This window comes from Thalassophryne amazonica, chromosome 7 (genome assembly GCF_902500255.1).
Source record: "Thalassophryne amazonica chromosome 7, fThaAma1.1, whole genome shotgun sequence".
Classification (NCBI taxonomy): Eukaryota; Metazoa; Chordata; class Actinopteri; order Batrachoidiformes; family Batrachoididae; genus Thalassophryne; species Thalassophryne amazonica.
In genome coordinates, this window is record NC_047109.1 from 62,514,459 (window position 1) to 62,532,174 (window position 17,716).

Here is a 17,716-nt window from a genome sequence, read left to right on the forward strand (position 1 = left end):
GTCCTCCTTCACAGGCATGATGTGTCAAACCCTGGCGCGGTCCTCAGCGTCTCACAAACAAACGTCACAAGGTCGAGTTCCCGGCAATTCTGCTTGAACCACTCATGGCTTAAATGCAGAACGCCATCTCATTATCTGCTTCAGCTGAAAGTCTTTAAGTTTGCACGTGAGCATCATCCACAGGTGCTGCGAGTCAGTAGGTCTGCATGTGAACATCCTCCACAGGTGCAGCTAATAATGCTGATGAGAGTGAAGGACTCTTCTGCCAGCACCTTCTCCACAGACAAAAACCAGTTTGCATACCACCTGGAGAGCAAAGAAAAGAAAACAACACAAAAACATCCAGCCAAACCCCCCCCCAACACACAACAATTTCTTTTAACACCATACTAATATAATCGCAATGTCACCATGTCATCCAGAGGCATACATGTTTAACTTATGGTTCAAATTTTAACCACTCATTTTAGACAAGTTATTTAAAATTATTGTCATGTCTGAAGTTTATAAAGTGAAAATATGTTTCAATATGTTCAATATGTTTTCGTTTTAAAGTAATTTTTAAGGTTTTGTGAGCACATGCTGTGCCAGGCAGCAATGCATTATGGGTAGCATAAGGTAATCTCAGACGTTCACGACAGGACAAATGCATTTCAGACACTCTGTTCAGGGTCCACAGATAACAGCATTAAACTCTAGTGCCTAAAACTCTTGTGAATATATTCTCTGGGTTTATAGACGTTAGTGTATTTGCGTTTGTTAAATTCCACGCATCTTAAATGTAGCAGACACAGATTATCTGGAATTTTGTTTGACATTTTTTCAAGGCCGCTACTGCCATCTACTGGCCAGGAGTGTTCATGGCAGTATTAAATGTCTGGGTACATGGCTGCTCTCAAAGTGTTGGTATTGTCCATTGTCCAGGCGCTTTCTGTGTGCATATATGTTAACTTTGTATTCTAAAACTACGGTTAGAAATAATTCCGACTCCTTATCGGTCCACACGAACGAGGTTGGCGCCATGTTTTTAGTTTTTGTGGAAGTGACGACAAGGGAATAAGGCTCCTGATTGGATAGAATTTTAATCAGTACCGCCACCCAAACCCAAGGTTTGGCAGACTAATTACAACACATTTATACGGTTCGATGTGGATGGATTTTTTTTTAAACGACGTAGGTTGGATGAAGTTTTTTCCCCAAACTGAAAGGGTAAGATATTCGGTTTTACAAATACCCGACAACGTGTGTACATGGCCTTATGTCTGTGAAAGGCACTATATAAATAAATTTACTTACTTACTTACTAATATTGAGTGCATGTTTTACAACATCATAAAAGTTTTAAAACATGCAACTGCGATGACACTTCCAGGGCTCCGTAAAAATGCCTGTTTTTACAAATAAAAATGGAATATTTTACAAAAGCACATTTATCTTTAAACCAACACACGACACACGTCACATTAACGTGTTGGTTTACATAATGGATTACTGAACCAATCACTGTTTAGCACTTTTACCCAGAATGCTTTGTGGTCTGTGTTTGTTACAAAACCTCAGAATTAGTGCCTTATTCAACATTAAAAGATATATGTTATATTTTAACTTTGTACAAATGACAGAATTGACATTAATGGAGTTATTCTATCAGTATTTTTAAAAAACCATAAGTTAGTATGACTTTATTTTTCAAGACCTCCGCCTGACCGGAGTGTTGAAATTGATAAGGAGTTGGCCTTATGGCTGCTCTTGGTGTGCGTCTGTGGTGGGAGTACTGTTGTAAACAAGAGCTTCCAGCAGGAGCAGAATGTTGAAAGAAAAATGATTATGATTAGCAAAGAGTTGATTTTGTGGGTGCTCAGGATTTGTCTGTGCTGCTTCCTGCAGGAGGCAGCATGGTCAAACATTCTTGCTTATTCTTTAGGTCTTTTACCGCTTTTGATGCTTTCAAAAGCGATCGTGTTAAAAATCTATTTCAGCTCTTTAGTAACTGCAAATTTCCCATAGACAACACTGGAATTTATCGGTTATCGATTATCTGTAACTTCCGATACATTTTTGGGTGGTTTATCGGTTTATCTTTATCAAAGATAATTTTTCAGTTATCTTATTATCTGTTATCGAAGTTAATTTTTTGGTTATCTGTGCCCACCACTGCTGGCTTGTCAGTAGCTGACAGTGTACCGGAGTCAATACTAAAAGTTAGCGGTTAGCTGTAGCTTCCACTGTAGCGTCGTTAACCTGAATATGAATGAATGAGCAAAACTAAAGAGAATTAAGCTGTCACTTGAGTACTGGATGCTCACAATAAATACGTTACTGTAATCTAATTTATTTCAGTACTGTAAACGCAAAATAAACAAGTCTAGGTTTTTAAGTTTGAGTACTGCTAAATCAAAATGAACAAGTTACTATTATCCAGTTATTTAAATAAATTTTAGTACTGTACACTCACAATAATTAAGTCAATCAAATCTGATTAATTTAAGCCCTATCCCTATCATCCATTTCCCAGTCATTTACCATAATGCTGTAATTCTTTCAAGCCAACTCTTCACACAGGCTGTTTTAATTCAGGGCTGCATCTTTTGAAGGATGTGTTCTACAAATCCAAGACCATGGCGCTAAAGGTTTCAGATGGTCTTGCCCATGGAGCATTTTGCAATTGCATCATTAGCTTATCCCGACCCTTTGCCCTGTCACCTAGCAACCTTGAAAGCTGCACGTGACAAGCTATCATAGTGAGCATAAGCCATAGATAAGTAATAATTTTTTAATACTTATTTATACTTTATTTATAAACATTATTTGTTTATAATTATAAATTTTGAGCTTTTGGGTTGTCCTTTTGCTACTTCTTTTATTTACCAACTGTTTCATCATGGAAAAAAAAAGCGTAATGACTCTTGCAATTGTTTAGGCTGTGAAGGATGCAGCTGTTGTATCCTTTGTTTTCAGGGGAAAGAAGGCTGCATTTATCAGCTGAATTCCAAGCAACCTTCAGAATGAGACAGCCTAGTCATGCCACTGTGATGCATGCAGTCAACAAATGCAGCCTTCACTGTAAGGGGTGGCACTATTTTGCAAAATTAAATGTTGCGTTGTATTGCCCCCTTAAAAATATAGGGACGGTTATGATGAACAAGAAAATTCATATCATTGACCAATTGATGTAGTTTAACCTGCTTGCCCCCTGAATATGCTCAAGATACTTTTTCCTTTCCGAAATGGAATGACCTTTTTCGCCTCATGAAGGACGGACCAACACATTCAGAAATGAACCACTATGGACATAAATGCTCATATTATTCAGACCTCACAATATCTACAATGTTCCTGTAATATTATTTTGTGTGTGATAAAAGAAAATGCTAAAAAAAAAAAAAAAAAAAAAAAAAAAAGCTTTCTTTATTGGTTTACAGGTCTTTGTCATTGTCATTTTTAACTCCAAAATGCTGCCTGATTTGGGGTTTTTGACTTCAGGGTGTATATACGGGGGGGTAGACTAGATCATTTGGTCAATGATTTGCATTGTCTTGTTCATAACTGTCTCTGTATTTTTAAAGGGGTATTTCCAAATATTTGTGCTAAAACCAACCCCTATGCACAGGAAGTGACCACTGAATTGGGACATAGCCACAATTTGTTGTTAATTAAAGTAAGTTTCCACATGATCAGCTTAGTCATCACTTCAGAGTTCTGTCTCTGTCACCAAAGAAGCCAGAATATGTACAGAAAACTAAATCATGACAGGTAACAGCATAATGTAATCTGCAACCTCACCACTAGATGACACTGAACCCTACACATTATAGCTTTAAGTTGCTCCAACATTCTCCATCAACAAAATCTTCCTTTAATTGACATTTTCTGAAATAGAGAGGACTTAAAGGCAGCATCAATACAATGCTTTCAGAACATGAACACCAGCAGAACTATTCATTACTGTAAGAGGCTGATCTTGTGCTGTGAAGTGAAACCACTACATTGTATTCCAGTCCTCCAGAGGCAGCTCATTTAAAAACCTCAGCGTGTGCTGTGGTTTAATAACACTGTGCAGCAATATCAAGCCTGAGGTATCACTCCTGAAGTGTGCCACCTTCTGACAAAGATGAGCGACTTTTCTTTCTTTCTTATTATTTATTTATTTTTAGTTGCAGCAAGCTCTTTGCAGGCTCAACTTGGGAAATTGTCTTGTTCTGCTGAGAAGCTTTGTGGCACTCTGGGGACTAAAAGAGGGAGATTGCTTGAAGAAAAGGGCAGAAAAAAAGCAGAAATGGTGACAGAAGGTGTAGCTCCTATGGTCTCAGCATCAACAATGAAAAAGGAGCTTTTCCTCCCAATAATCACTGCATATATTATGTACATGTACACTGGGAAGCCTGTAAGTGAACCCAGTGCAAATTATATGCTCACAGTAAACCAACAAAGACTACATGAGAGGGAAAACACAGAAAAGGGGGCAAAATGGTAAAAAAAAGTAGGACAGCACACCAAATCCAATGAAATATAAGAACACTGCCTTGTAATGAAAATTTCTGAATAAGCAGCATAGAAAAGATGAAAGAGCTTTCTGTTGGAGGTACGATATCCTGCAGATCCGAGAGGAAGGAAGTTGGAAAGGAAGTCAGCTCACATTTCTGAGTAGCTCTGGAAATCTTTCTGCTTAAAGTACTACTTCTTCATATCTCATGAGTTTAAAAAAATGTGATTTTTGCTTTTTAAATCAGGGAAAGAAGCTGTCTTGCCAAAAATGGAGACAGAGCAGAATACTAATTTATGAAGCTGTTTCAGTTTTGGGCCAGAGTGCAATCTGGATGTGGGAGCGCAAGACTGGTAGCAGCACAAACCATATTATATATATATATATATATATATATATATATATATATATATATATATATATATATATATATATATATATATATATATATATATACACACACACACACACACACACACTGGACAAACCCCCTTGATGTCACCTGTAGGTTTTTTTTGAAGAGCAGTTTTGAAACTCAAATGTGGCAGCACCAGATGTCACCATCTTGGTAACACCTGACGCTGCCTAAGTCCCAGCCAACCCACAAATGGGTAACTCGGTGGACAAGAGCAATGTAACCTGGGCAGCATGAATAAAGTCCAAACACACCCCCATTCCAGATTTAGGAAACAAGATCAAGCTAACAGGTTAACATTGGTTTTGGCATTTTAGGTGGTGATGAATTTCATGACGGGTGGCTTGGGTGCGGGTATTTCAATTTCAATTAAATTTATTTTGATTTATATAGCGCCAAATCACAACAAAGTTGTGTCATGGCGCTTCACACAAGTAAGGTCTAACCTTACCAACCCCTACAGCAAGCACACAGGCGACAATGGTAAGGAAAAACTCCCTCTGATGATTTGAGGAAGAAACCTCAAGCAGACCAGACTCAAAGGGGTGACCCCTCTGCTTGGGCCATGCTACGACACACTTCACAATACAACTATACAGGAAATTTTTGTATTAAAAATTACTATTATTAAAAATTATATTCAGCTTTTTGCCTCAGTAACCATGGTGTAACAGTGGCGCTATGAGGGGCAAATGAGAAGTTTTGTGCCTGACCCTGAAAAAATAGGGTGTGGTGCTCCATTAATTACATTCTGAGAATCTAACATTTCTCGAGTATGTGTGAAGTTTTGACTCAATGGGTGCAACACTGAGAAATGTTGCTATCTGGTTGAGCTGGATACAAAACAATCCAGCTTCAATCCAATGTGTACTTTTCAGATTCAGAAAAAACTTACCCGTCTCGAGTGGGATTCGGGCCGAATCCTGACTCAAGCCAGATTGCCATCTCCAGTCTTAATGGGGTTTTAATGGGTCTGCAAGTTGGAGCTTGATTGGGAGAGGACATGGACCTCCAGAAACCTAAATATACACTGTCAATTTTTTTGTTAAACTGAAGACTGTGACATTTACATGGGTGTTCAATGTGGTCACAGTAAGTCCCTGACCACCTGAGGACATAGTTTAGCTAATTGGATCAAGATCTGTCCTCAGCGTATTTCGGGTACATTTTACATCTGTTCTGTCATGTGGTCAAACACTATCCAATAACCATAAATATATTTTAATGCCAGGTATAAATGGTACACCAGACTATTATAGTCAATCAATCAATCAATCAATTTTTTTATATAGCGCCAAATCACAACAAACAGTTGCCCCAAGGCGCTTTATATTGCAAGGCAAGGCCATACAATAATTATGTAAAACCCCAACGGTCAAAACGACCCCCTGTGAGCAAGCACTTGGCTACAGTGGCAAGGAAAAACTCCCTTTTAACAGGAAGAAACCTCCAGCAGAACCAGGCTCAGGGAGGGGCAGTCTTCTGCTGGGACTGGTTGGGGCTGAGGGAGAGAACCAGGAAAAAGACATGCTGTGGAGGGGAGCAGAGATCGATCACTAATGATTAAATGCAGAGTGGTGCATACAGAGCAAAAAGAGAAAGAAACAGTGCATCATGGGAACCCCCCAGCAGTCTACGTCTATAGCAGCATAACTAAGGGATGGTTCAGGGTCACCTGATCCAGCCCTAACTATAAGCTTTAGCAAAAAGGAAAGTTTTAAGCCTAATCTTAAAAGTAGAGAGGGTGTCTGTCTCCCTGATCTGAATTGGGAGCTGGTTCCACAGGAGAGGAGCCTGAAAGCTGAAGGCTCTGCCTCCCATTCTACTCTTACAAACCCTAGGAACTACAAGTAAGCCTGCAGTCTGAGAGCGAAGCGCTCTATTGGGGTGATATGGTACTACGAGGTCCCTAAGATAAGATGGGACCTGATTATTCAAAACCTTATAAGTAAGAAGAAGAATTTTAAATTCTATTCTAGAATTAACAGGAAGCCAATGAAGAGAGGTCAATATGGGTGAGATATGCTCTCTCCTTCTAGTCCCCGTTAGTGCTCTAGCTGCAGCATTTTGAATTAACTGAAGGCTTTTTAGGGAACTTTTAGGACAACCTGATAATAATGAATTACAATAGTCCAGCCTAGAGGAAATAAATGCATGAATTTGTTTTTCAGCATCACTCTGAGACAAGACCTTTCTGATTTTAGAGATATTGCGTAAATGCAAAAAAGCAGTCCTACATATTTGTTTAACATGCGCTTTGAATGACATATCCTGATCAAAAATGACTCCAAGATTTCTCACAGTATTACTAGAGGCCAGGGTAATGCCATCCAGAGTAAGGATCTGGTTAGACACCATGTTTCTAAGATTTGTGGGGCCAAGTACAATAACTTCTGTTTTATCTGAGTTTAAAAGCAGGAAATTAGAGGTCATCCATGTCTTTATGTCTGTAAGACAATCCTGCAGTTTAGCTAATTGGTGTGTGTCCTCTGGACAATAGTGTCAATCCATATGTGTTTCTGCTTGAATTATGAAGAAAGATACATTTAAGAAGAAACAAAAATATTTTCACCACAAAGCTGCTTTTGAGCAAGGCACTAACCCACAGCAGGTTAACATACAACTGTTTGAACTGCACAGGCCCCTTCTCTGTTATGATTCTATAGTTTGATGTAACTTAAAGAAGTCTTGTGAGTGGAAGTGAAAGAGCCCAAGGAGCATTACCTCACTGTAGTAATTACATAACACAAGCTTTGACAACACCTTCAGGTTCTGTTTAATTGCTTTTCTCGAAAACACAAGTGTGACAGCAATGCTGAAAAAAAGATGAAGCGCTTGTTCTGCCCATCTTTCAAACAGATGATTAATCCACTCTGATAAGAAGAATAGATAATGTCATGCAGAAAACCTCAGCTTGCACAGTAAAAGTTATATTCATGATATTTCAATTAAAGACGAGCATGGTGCCTTTGCAGAAACCCAAAACAAGAAACACGTACTGTTATTTTCTAAAAGTAATTGGCTCTTTTTGTGACCAAATGGTGAAGAGCAGCAGTGGACACAGCTAAAATAAAACTTAGCATCAATAACTACTAATCCTCAAAGTGAAAAGTTAACTGTGAAAATGTAAATTAATAAACCACATAAAATAAATAAATAAAAATGAGCTGAAGGTACTGCGGACCACTAAATGTTAATTGTATATTTGGACTGGATTTTAGGCATTACAACAGACCTAAAGAGCAGAAATCTATCTAATAAGATACAACTCTATGTATATATGTATATATATATATATATGTGTGTGTGTGTGTGTGTGTGTCCGTCCCTCTCCTGTCCAAACGGCCCCTTGGAATTGAGCCATACTTGGTACACATACACTTTGACATATGTGAAGTGACATGGACTATTGAGCATCTTAGTAGCAGTAGTAGTAGTAGGTAAGGGCAGAGACACTTTTGCGACCCCAAGGTCGCCATAACTGCCCGGTGTTGGAGTTTCACCCAAGTACCCCCTTATGCTAAATATGAATGAAATTTGTCAGCTGCTTCTTGAGACATTGCGCTAAAAAGGGTGGCAATGACAATATATTGAATATGTCGCTGTGACCTTGAAAGGAACTCCAAGGTGACCGTCATTGACTAGTGTCGGGGGATCATCCAAGTACACGCTTATGCTAAATATGAATGAAATTTGTCAGCTGGTTCTTGAGACATTGTGCTAAAAAGGGTGGCAATGACAATACATTGAATATCTCACTGTGACCTTGAAATTGACCCCAAGGTCACCGTATTTGACTGGTGATGGGGGATCATCGAAGTACACCCTTATGCTAAATATGAATAAAATTGGGCAACTGGTTCTTGAGATATTACGCAAACAATTGAAAACGGACAGACATACTAATTGCTGTATCCCCCCATATTTCTTATTGGAGGGATAATAAATTACATTTAACAGTAGTTTCCATTCAACATGCAGATTTTTTTCAGTACAGAAAGCATCAAACTAAGAAGAAATATTCAGGAATAAAATTACACAAGAGAAACAATTTTAATAACAAAACTTTGTTGGTGACACCCAGTCAGTAGCAGCAAGATTAAATATAAAAGATAAAATAAATAAAAATAAAATATAACCACAATAATTTGCAGTGGCTTGAACTCCTGTTCCTCCATTTCCTTCAGGTGATGCTTGATCCCTTCGTGTAAAGTGTCTATTTCACCCAGCGGACTACAGCTCCGGCAGAAACAAACATGCATGAGTTTACAAAGCGGCTACTCATTCATGAACATATTAGTAATATAAAATTCTATTTGTACGTAGTAGCACAGCAGTGTTTGGGTAAAGGTTATGGTAAGGACAGTTGGTGGTCTGGTTGGGGATAGGAGCTAGGTTCAGGGTTAAGGTTATGTTTAAAATTAGGTTTTGTGGTTTGGGGAATTAGTCTGGGTCCTGTTTTGTTTTTCTTCCCTCCTTCCTGTGTTTTCCTGCCAGTGGAGCTGATCAGCAACAACACCTATGGCTGCGGCACACCTGCACCAAATTAGCGGTGCGCCGGCGCCTACTTAAGTCTCAGCTGAACAGAAGGACGCTGCCAGATAATTCCATTTCAAGGAGTGTTAATACTGGCCTCCAGTTGTATTCTGTGTCTTCTTGAAAGAATTTGTGACCTGTGTTTTTTTTTTCCCTAGCTTTGGAGTGAATTCTAATTTTGTGTTTGTTCTTGTGGAGTCCACAGCCACCACCAGTTCTACTAGCCTGCCTGGTTTCCCTGCACCTGCAGCCTGTCCTCCAGTGTCTCTGTCACCTGGTCTCCGTCATTCGCAGCATGACTATGGGACTGTTGAGTTAAGACGTAACACATCACGTGATAAATCTGTTTCCGGGTCCAAACAAAACACTAATGGTTATGTAAATTGATGAGATTCATTTCATAAATAGTCAGTACAGCCGCTACAGTATCAGCAATCAAAACAAAAAGGCCAGGGTAGGGGGCCTACCTGATCAATTGTAGCCACTCCTGTTTCTGTTTGTCATTGGCTGGGAATCTATAAAACGACAGCTCCGGTGATGTTTCCAACCTATTGAGTCGGTCGCACATCCGGGAACTCCGGGAACTGCCCGTGAGGTCTTAGCTTCGAAAGAAGTGCAGCTGATGCAGACGACCAACGACCACAAACAGCTGACAAAGCGCGCATTTTTTGTGTTTGGACCCAGAAGTTGAAAATCACATGATGCGTTAAGTCACAATTAACAACCGAAATTGGTTGTCCAGCAGTATTATAATAAACCATTTTTCTTTAACACCTGCCTTGCAGCATCTTGAGTTTGCTTCTAGTTTCCTGTACTACCACAACAGTGAGATGTCATGGCCTAAGTCATAGGGATTCAGACTTCTAAACCATTGTCATGGGTTTACATCCCAATCATGTGAGAGACTTAGTTTTTCTTCAAGAATGAAATGATTGTGGTAAAGTTAGAAAGATGGATCATTCAACTATTTTGGAACCACAGAAAGTGTTTAAGATTATATGTTCAAAAGGTAATTTGGCCCAACACAAGAATGCAAAGCAAGTAAAGGTGTGTGCATCACATGACCCAGACTGACCAATCAGAAGCATTACATACAAATAAAATGTTGCATTATTAATATGGCTACAAATGGATAGCCTCTGCCATGCATTTACTAGTTTAGGAATGTTTTTGATGGTTAAACTTTGTTTAAAAATGCTTGCTGAATTAAAGTTAATGTAACTAAACTTTGTGGAAGCTTACTGGTGTTCAAAGCTAGCTGAAAGGCAAATCTGCTAATGAAAATGTTAGGTTTGCTAATTAGCTGTGATTGATTAGCTTGACTGTGTGCACCCCTGACAATAAGCTTATGAAATACACCTGTCTGGGGTATTTTGCGTACCTGTGATGTTGTAGAAGTAGTTGAAACAGTTGAGATTCAGGCTGCAGGGCTCATGGTCAGTCGTGTTGGGACATTGCCTCCCTGCACTGGGGGAGCGGAGGATGTACGCCGTCCGCACTCGATTACTGGTTCTAGTACACGGCTGAAAGAGAAATATCCAAATAAAAAAGCTGCAACTTATACAAAAAAAGTAGTTACTGATACAAAGGGAATAAAACAAATCCCACTTTGTTTGCACAAAGCTTCTATTGCATTTGTTAAAATCAATTACACTATGGGAATTTGTCTACTTTTGGATATTTTTGTAGGTTTACTATCTCCCTGAAGTGAAACTTTCATCTTCATTCTCATTTCCCTTCTGTCTTGGAATTCCCAAAACAAGATGTTTGTACATTATCTTCCCCGCAGCACAACTGAAATGGATGTTCAATGATACATGACCTGCACGTAGAGGGAGACTTGTGGGAAAATGACAGTCTTTTGAATAACTTCAGCAATGCCACAATGAATAAAACATGCGAGTGGCTCCGCCGGTGCCACTGCAGACTGCATGTTGAGGTTGGAATTGTGGGAAGTTTGTGTTTCTAACACTTTGGGACTTTGGTGAGGGTGCTGCTATGAGAACAGCAAGTGAATCCACAGCAGTTAAAATAGCTTTTCTACCATTGAAGCAGAGGTGTCAGAGGCAGAAAAGTTGAACACAATGTTCTGACACCTTAAATGTTTTTTTTTTTAGAAAACGAAAGGCGGAAGAAAGACATTGTTAATGCAGCAGCCTGCAAGTCGGTGCTTTCTAACTATGATTTAATTCCACTCAGTGTCTCTTAATCAAAATCCATTAATTATTTCCACATTTCAAAGTAGGTTGTCATGTAATACAAGATCACTTTACTGTACACTTTGAAGCTGAAATAAATGAATATTCATGAATAGAATAGAATATTTATTGTCATTGTAACATGTACAATGAAATTAAAAATGCTTGTTGTACATGTTAACAATGACAATAAAGATAAGCTAAATTTGTAGTTTGCAGTATCGATCATCTTTTCAAGGGAAAATTGTTACATTAGTGTTTTCTGAATGTATGTACTTCAATATTCTCTCTGTTAGTGATTATGTGGAAATGATTATTAAACTCTGGGTGTAATAGCTTGAAGATTGCAACTACAGTACATCACAAAAAATGCTAATTTGGTACTGTGCTCATGAGATTCTTATCAAAAATCGCTTCCCTTCCTGCTTAATCACAATCAGTACAACGTGACAGAGGTTATATAGAAACTTCACACAGTATGGGCCCTATCTTACACCCGGGACAAAGTGGCGCACAGCAAAGTGGAAGTGTCATTGGTAGTGTACAATTGATGCATCAAGTGCCCAAGTCATGTAAACACCAAGTATAACTATGCTCATATGTGCATCCATGGGTGTGCAGTTCTAAAAATGTGTGGTCAGGTGCACTGCACATGCATTGCCAGTGTGTGGCAGCAGAAAGCAATTTCACTTTTGACAAGCATAAACTTGGTCTAAAGTCAAGCACACAGTTTTCCCTCGTATTTTGAAGACACAGCAAGTCAATACCTCATGTAGGTAGGTTCATGATGTGTATACACTGTGCCTGTACACACACAGGGGTGCACATTAGCGATGCATACTCCCATAATACTGAATTGAAAACAACAATTAAAAGCAAAATCAAAATGAAATATTACGCAATGCTAATAAAATACTTGTATTTAAGGCCATGGTTCTCAGCAGGAAACTGATGGATTGACTACCCCGTGTAGGGAATGCAGTCTTGCCCCAAGTGAAGGAGTTCAAGTACCTCAGGGTCTTGTTCACAAGTGAGGGGACAATGGAACATGGGATTGGCCGAAAAATCGGTGCAGAAGAGGCGGTATTACATTTGCTCTGCCGTAATGTTGTGACAAGAAGGGAACTGAGCCACAACGCAAAGCTCTCGCTCTACTGATCAATCTTCATTCCAACTCTCACCTATGGTCATGAGGGTTGGGTCATGACTGAAAGATCTAGATCGCGGGTACAAGTGGCCGAAATGGGTTTCCTCAGTAGGGTGGCTGGTGTCTCCCTTGGAGATAAGGTGAAAAGCTCGGTCATCCGTGGTGAGCTCGGAGTAGAGCCAATACTCCTTCACGTTGAGATGAGCCAGCTGAGGTGGTTCGGACATCTGGTAAGGATGCCCCCTGGGTGCGGTGTTTCAGGCATGTCCATCTGGGAGGAGACCCCGGGGAAAATCCAGGACGAGATGGAGAGATTATATCTTCACACTGGCCTGGGAATGCCTCTGTATCCGCAGAAAGAAGTGGTTAATGTGGCCTGGGAAAGGGAAATTTGGGGTCCCTATATTTGTTGCCAGTGCAATGAAATGCTGTATGATAAAACTGTAAATTTTAGAGTGGCCTTTTATTGTGGCCAGCCTAAGGCAAACCTGTGCAATAATCATGCTGTCTAATTAGCATCTTGATATGCCACACCTGTGAGGTGAGATTATCTCGGCAAAGGAGAAGTGCTCACTAACACAGATTTAGACAGATTTGTGAACAATATTTGAGAGAAATAGGTCTTTTTTGTAGACAGAAAATGTTTTAGATCTTTGATTTCAGCTCATGAAAAAAGGGAACAAAAACAAAAGTGCTGCATTTATATTTATGTTCAGCGTAGTAATGCGAAGTTGGGTATGCCCCAAATGCACTTGTACTGTGCATTGTTGACTGCATACCATAAATCATCTAGCTAGGGTCCCATTTCTCCTTTGTTCCTCCACAATGCTTGAAAAAGAACCTGTTGACAAAGATCCATGCACTGCAGATTTGAGCTCTTGAGCTATACAGAAACTATTTCGGAGGATTAAAGGAAAACGGAGACAAGAGCCAATTAATTTTAAAGGAATTCTATCAGTCTGCTTTGTGCAAGTTACTAAGCTGCTGCTTTCTGATCCGGGTTCAGCTCTCACCATGCTGCAGCGACTCCAGGGGCCCCAGTCATTAAGGACACAATCCTCCGGGCAAGGTAACCGGCTCTCCCTGGCCCCGAGAGGCATCTCCTCCGGGTCACACAGGTAGTCCTCCACGGCCTCTGATGGCCCATCTATCGTGTTGAGCATGCACCTGTGGGATCAGTGCAAGCATATAATAAATTCAACATTAAAGCTAAGACTGCTGCTCATACAGGACTAAGTGATAATAACTGAAGACATACACTCAATGAAATACAAACTGCAGTTGCAGTAAGTGAGTGGAAAAAAAAAGATGTTTTAATACTTTTCAAATGAATTCTCCAACTATAGTGTTTTATCAGCACTTTGACTAGCAAATAGAAATGGGGATGACCGTTTCTCACACACACACACACACACACACACACACACACACACACACACACACACACACACACACACACACACACACACACACACACACACACACACACACACACACACACACACACACACACACACCTTCAACAGCTTAGTCCAATTAAGGGTCACGGGGGGCTGGAGCCTATCCTAGCAGTCATAGGGTGTGAGGCGGGTCTGTCACAGGGCCACATATAGACAAACAAACACATCCACACCCGCGCACACACATACAGACAATTTAAAGTTCCCAGTCCACCTAACCCGAGTGTCTTTGGATGTAGGAGGAAGCCGGAGCACCCGGAGAGAACCCAAGCAAACATGGGGTGAACACGCAAACTCCACATAGAAAGGCCACAGATAGGAATCAAACCCATCACTTTCTCGCTGTGAGGCAACAATGCTAACCACTAAGCCACCGTGGTGCTGGGATGGCCATTTCTTGTTAGAATAATCATTGTATTGATGGAGACTTTTACTTTGAAGGGTGAACACAAGTAATTCCTGTGTAATGAATTTCACTTCAGTGGCATAGATGTTGGTGGGCAGAAATCAATCACACCTCATCAAAGTAAAGAAGGATTTTCTCAAAAAAAAACTTCCCTCGGTATGCCTCATGGTTACACTGGTGTTGAAATGAGCAAAAGTTGCGTTATTCCAGCTTTCTCCAATCACTATGCACAGTTTCCGCAGCCACAGCCACAGATGGCTGTAACTCCTTCAAAGTTGCCATGGGTGGCTTCCCTCACTCATCTCCTTCTTGCACGTTCACTCGGTTTTTGAGAACTATCCAAGAATGGAACATATTTGCAAGGCAACTATGGAAATCCGGAGCATGCTGAAGACTTATGGAAGCATCATATGGACAAAATCTGGGGAATGTTTTTTGCACAGTGACTGATCTGGCATTGCTGGCTGACTCACCAATTATATTCCATTTACTGAGGATTTGCTCTTCACCATTTGGATGTCTTTTGGGCCATTGATAGTTACAACCATTGGACTCTATATGTACATGGTTGCTTGCTTGTTGTGCTTTGTTTTATTTATTATATAGTTATTGTTAGCGTGGTCAAAGCAGATGGTCACCCCATTGAATCAGGTTTGCTGGAGGTTTCTTAAAAAAATTAAAACACCTGAGGGAGTTTTTCCTTACCACCTTATTTGTGTGTGAAATGCCTTGTGGCAATTTAACTTGTGATTTAGCAATTGTATAAATAAATTGAACAGATAATTGACAAAAACCAAAATGAAGTATTTACTCCAGACCGATTTACCATACAGTACCATATTGTTTGAATTCCTTAATGACTGATTTAAATGAAGTCCAAGACATACTCAGCAACTTAGGGCCCCTTCACACAGAGTACGAATGTGGTCGAATTGCGCATGAATTGCGCAAGAAGCAGAAATCATATGCAATACGTGTAAAACCGTAGCTGCCTCCAACACCTCGTACACCTGTTGCTACAACTATTTGTGCACACCAACAGCTGAAAGACAGAGTGTGCGCTGTGAGAGACCATTCAACCCCTCTCGAGGCAGGTGTCAGCCAAATTCCAGGTGACACACACGAACATCCACACCGCTTGCGTGGCACTTAGAAAATGTGTGGCCATTTGTGCTATTAGCATGAAAACAGTCAGCAGGATCACTTTCGTGCTGGTGGTGAAATTTGTCTAAGTTTCCCCCATGACTGTGGAGTTGCCAAGTACACATGTGGTGGGCCACAGTGTTGGCTCCCCCCCCAACACGTGTGTGCATGTGGTTCACGCGCCCCCCGCAGGTGAGACGCCTTTCACATCATCACAGAGTGACACCTTGGTCTGTGCGCTGAATGGATGGGGGTGTGGCTGGCAGTCTCTGGTCCTGGACCTCACAGCTGCAGAACATGTACCGTGTTTTGAAGGACACATGCATGTGTGTGCTTGCTGTCCTCTCGTGGACATACATAAAAACATATATCGCTTTTACGACAGGCTGGAGAGTGCGCGCATTGACAGGCTGTCCCAGGCTCGCAAATGAAATGGATCATCAATTCATGTGGATGCAACCCACAGGAAAAATATTTATTATAAATATAAATGAATTCCATTTTCTGTGTGTGTGACCTAAAATGTGTCTGTCATGTAACGTCATCACGCACGTACTGCGTACAGCCAATCATGCGCTTCGGTTGAGTATGTAAGTTCTCCGCTTCCTCCCACTGCAGATGCGGGGAGAGGAAGTTAGTGTATGGCTCCTACAGGTATGCTTCGGTAATTTTTAATCTTATTTAAATTATTTTTGTACATTTTTATTAAGTTACATGCCTCTTTCAGGCCTTGGACTATATCTGCCTCTAGAACATCGGGTTTCGCGGTGAGGGATCTCTGAGAGGAATTGGTGAGTCTGTTTGTTGGTGCTATGGTTAGCATGTTGCTTAGCTGGGTGTTAGCTGCGCCCATTCAAAGCGGTGTATTTTAATACTAACTGTAGCCAAAGTTTATAGGATGTGTTTACATGCTGCATCGGCTAAATCTCTGAATGTTTACATATTGTTACTTTACTATGCATTTTTCTTTTATTAATGGAGATGTTGTGAATGTGTACACTGAACTGGAATGACATTGGTGAAGAAGCTAGTTAGTAGTATTTGTTTAGTGATCTGTGGTCCTGTTGTTTACATGTAGGCCAGGTCCTTTTGGGTACCCCATGATGGCGAGCTGAGCCCGAACCTGAAATAGCAACAACTTAAAGAACTTTTCCAATCCATCAGTGCGGTAGGAGGCTGGATGGCCTAACCTCTCCCACTCTCATTTGTGCAGGTTTTTATTGCACAACCTTGAAGACTGCGTTGAATTGTGCCACGCATATGAATTATTACTTTTGCACAAATTCTGTGCTCTGGACTCTTGCGATTTTGCACAAATTAAAACTGGTGCTTATGGACTTTTAGAAAGAAATGCACTTTACTGTCAGAATGGCGGATTTATTGGAAAATGCAGTGAACTTTATTTTGTATTGCTGTTGATTGATATTGTGTTGGAAGACATTTTGTGATCTACGAATGAACTATAACACCAGTGCACTTGGTAATGAAAGAGCTGTGTGAAACCTGGGTAACATGTCTGAACTATTCAATGTTTGTTAGTATAATATCTGCAGAATTGTAAATATTGTAAATATATTCTTGCACTCTCAATAATAAGGCAACAGCCACTAAAAGAAGGTATTTGTCACTCTCTTTATTTCATTGCATCGCACCTCCCAGAGTCGAGTCTATAACTTCTGATATTGGCCTATCAGTTCTATTAAATTTTTCCATTTCCTTTTTCCCCTGTAGCATTATATAATCATATCTGCTACATAAGAGAAAACATGGCAATTAGCCAGCCAGGAGGTTGATTGCAGTGAAGTAAATTGTGGTTACATTCAGGCTCACCAATTTTTAAACATGGACTTGTTGGAGTCTCTAGGTATAAAAATACCAAATGCAGTGTTGGTCAGCGGCGTTCCAAAATATGATGCTGATGAAGTTGA

The 17,716-nt window shown here is 40.2% G+C and overlaps 1 protein-coding gene across 5 annotated transcripts in view; it reads right to left on the minus strand.

Moving 5' to 3' along the window:
- Positions 1 to 17,716, minus strand: part of LOC117514031 (thrombospondin type-1 domain-containing protein 7A) — a 602,038-nt gene that overhangs the window by 166,697 nt on the left and 417,625 nt on the right. For all 5 annotated transcript variants that reach the window (XM_034174316.1, XM_034174317.1, XM_034174314.1 and 2 more), the window contains 2 exons: positions 13,793 to 13,946; positions 10,816 to 10,957 (listed from right to left, as the gene is read on the minus strand). In XM_034174316.1, the coding sequence (XP_034030207.1) occupies positions 10,816 to 10,957; positions 13,793 to 13,946 (296 nt within the window). The remainder of the gene's footprint in view (positions 1 to 10,815; positions 10,958 to 13,792; positions 13,947 to 17,716) is intronic.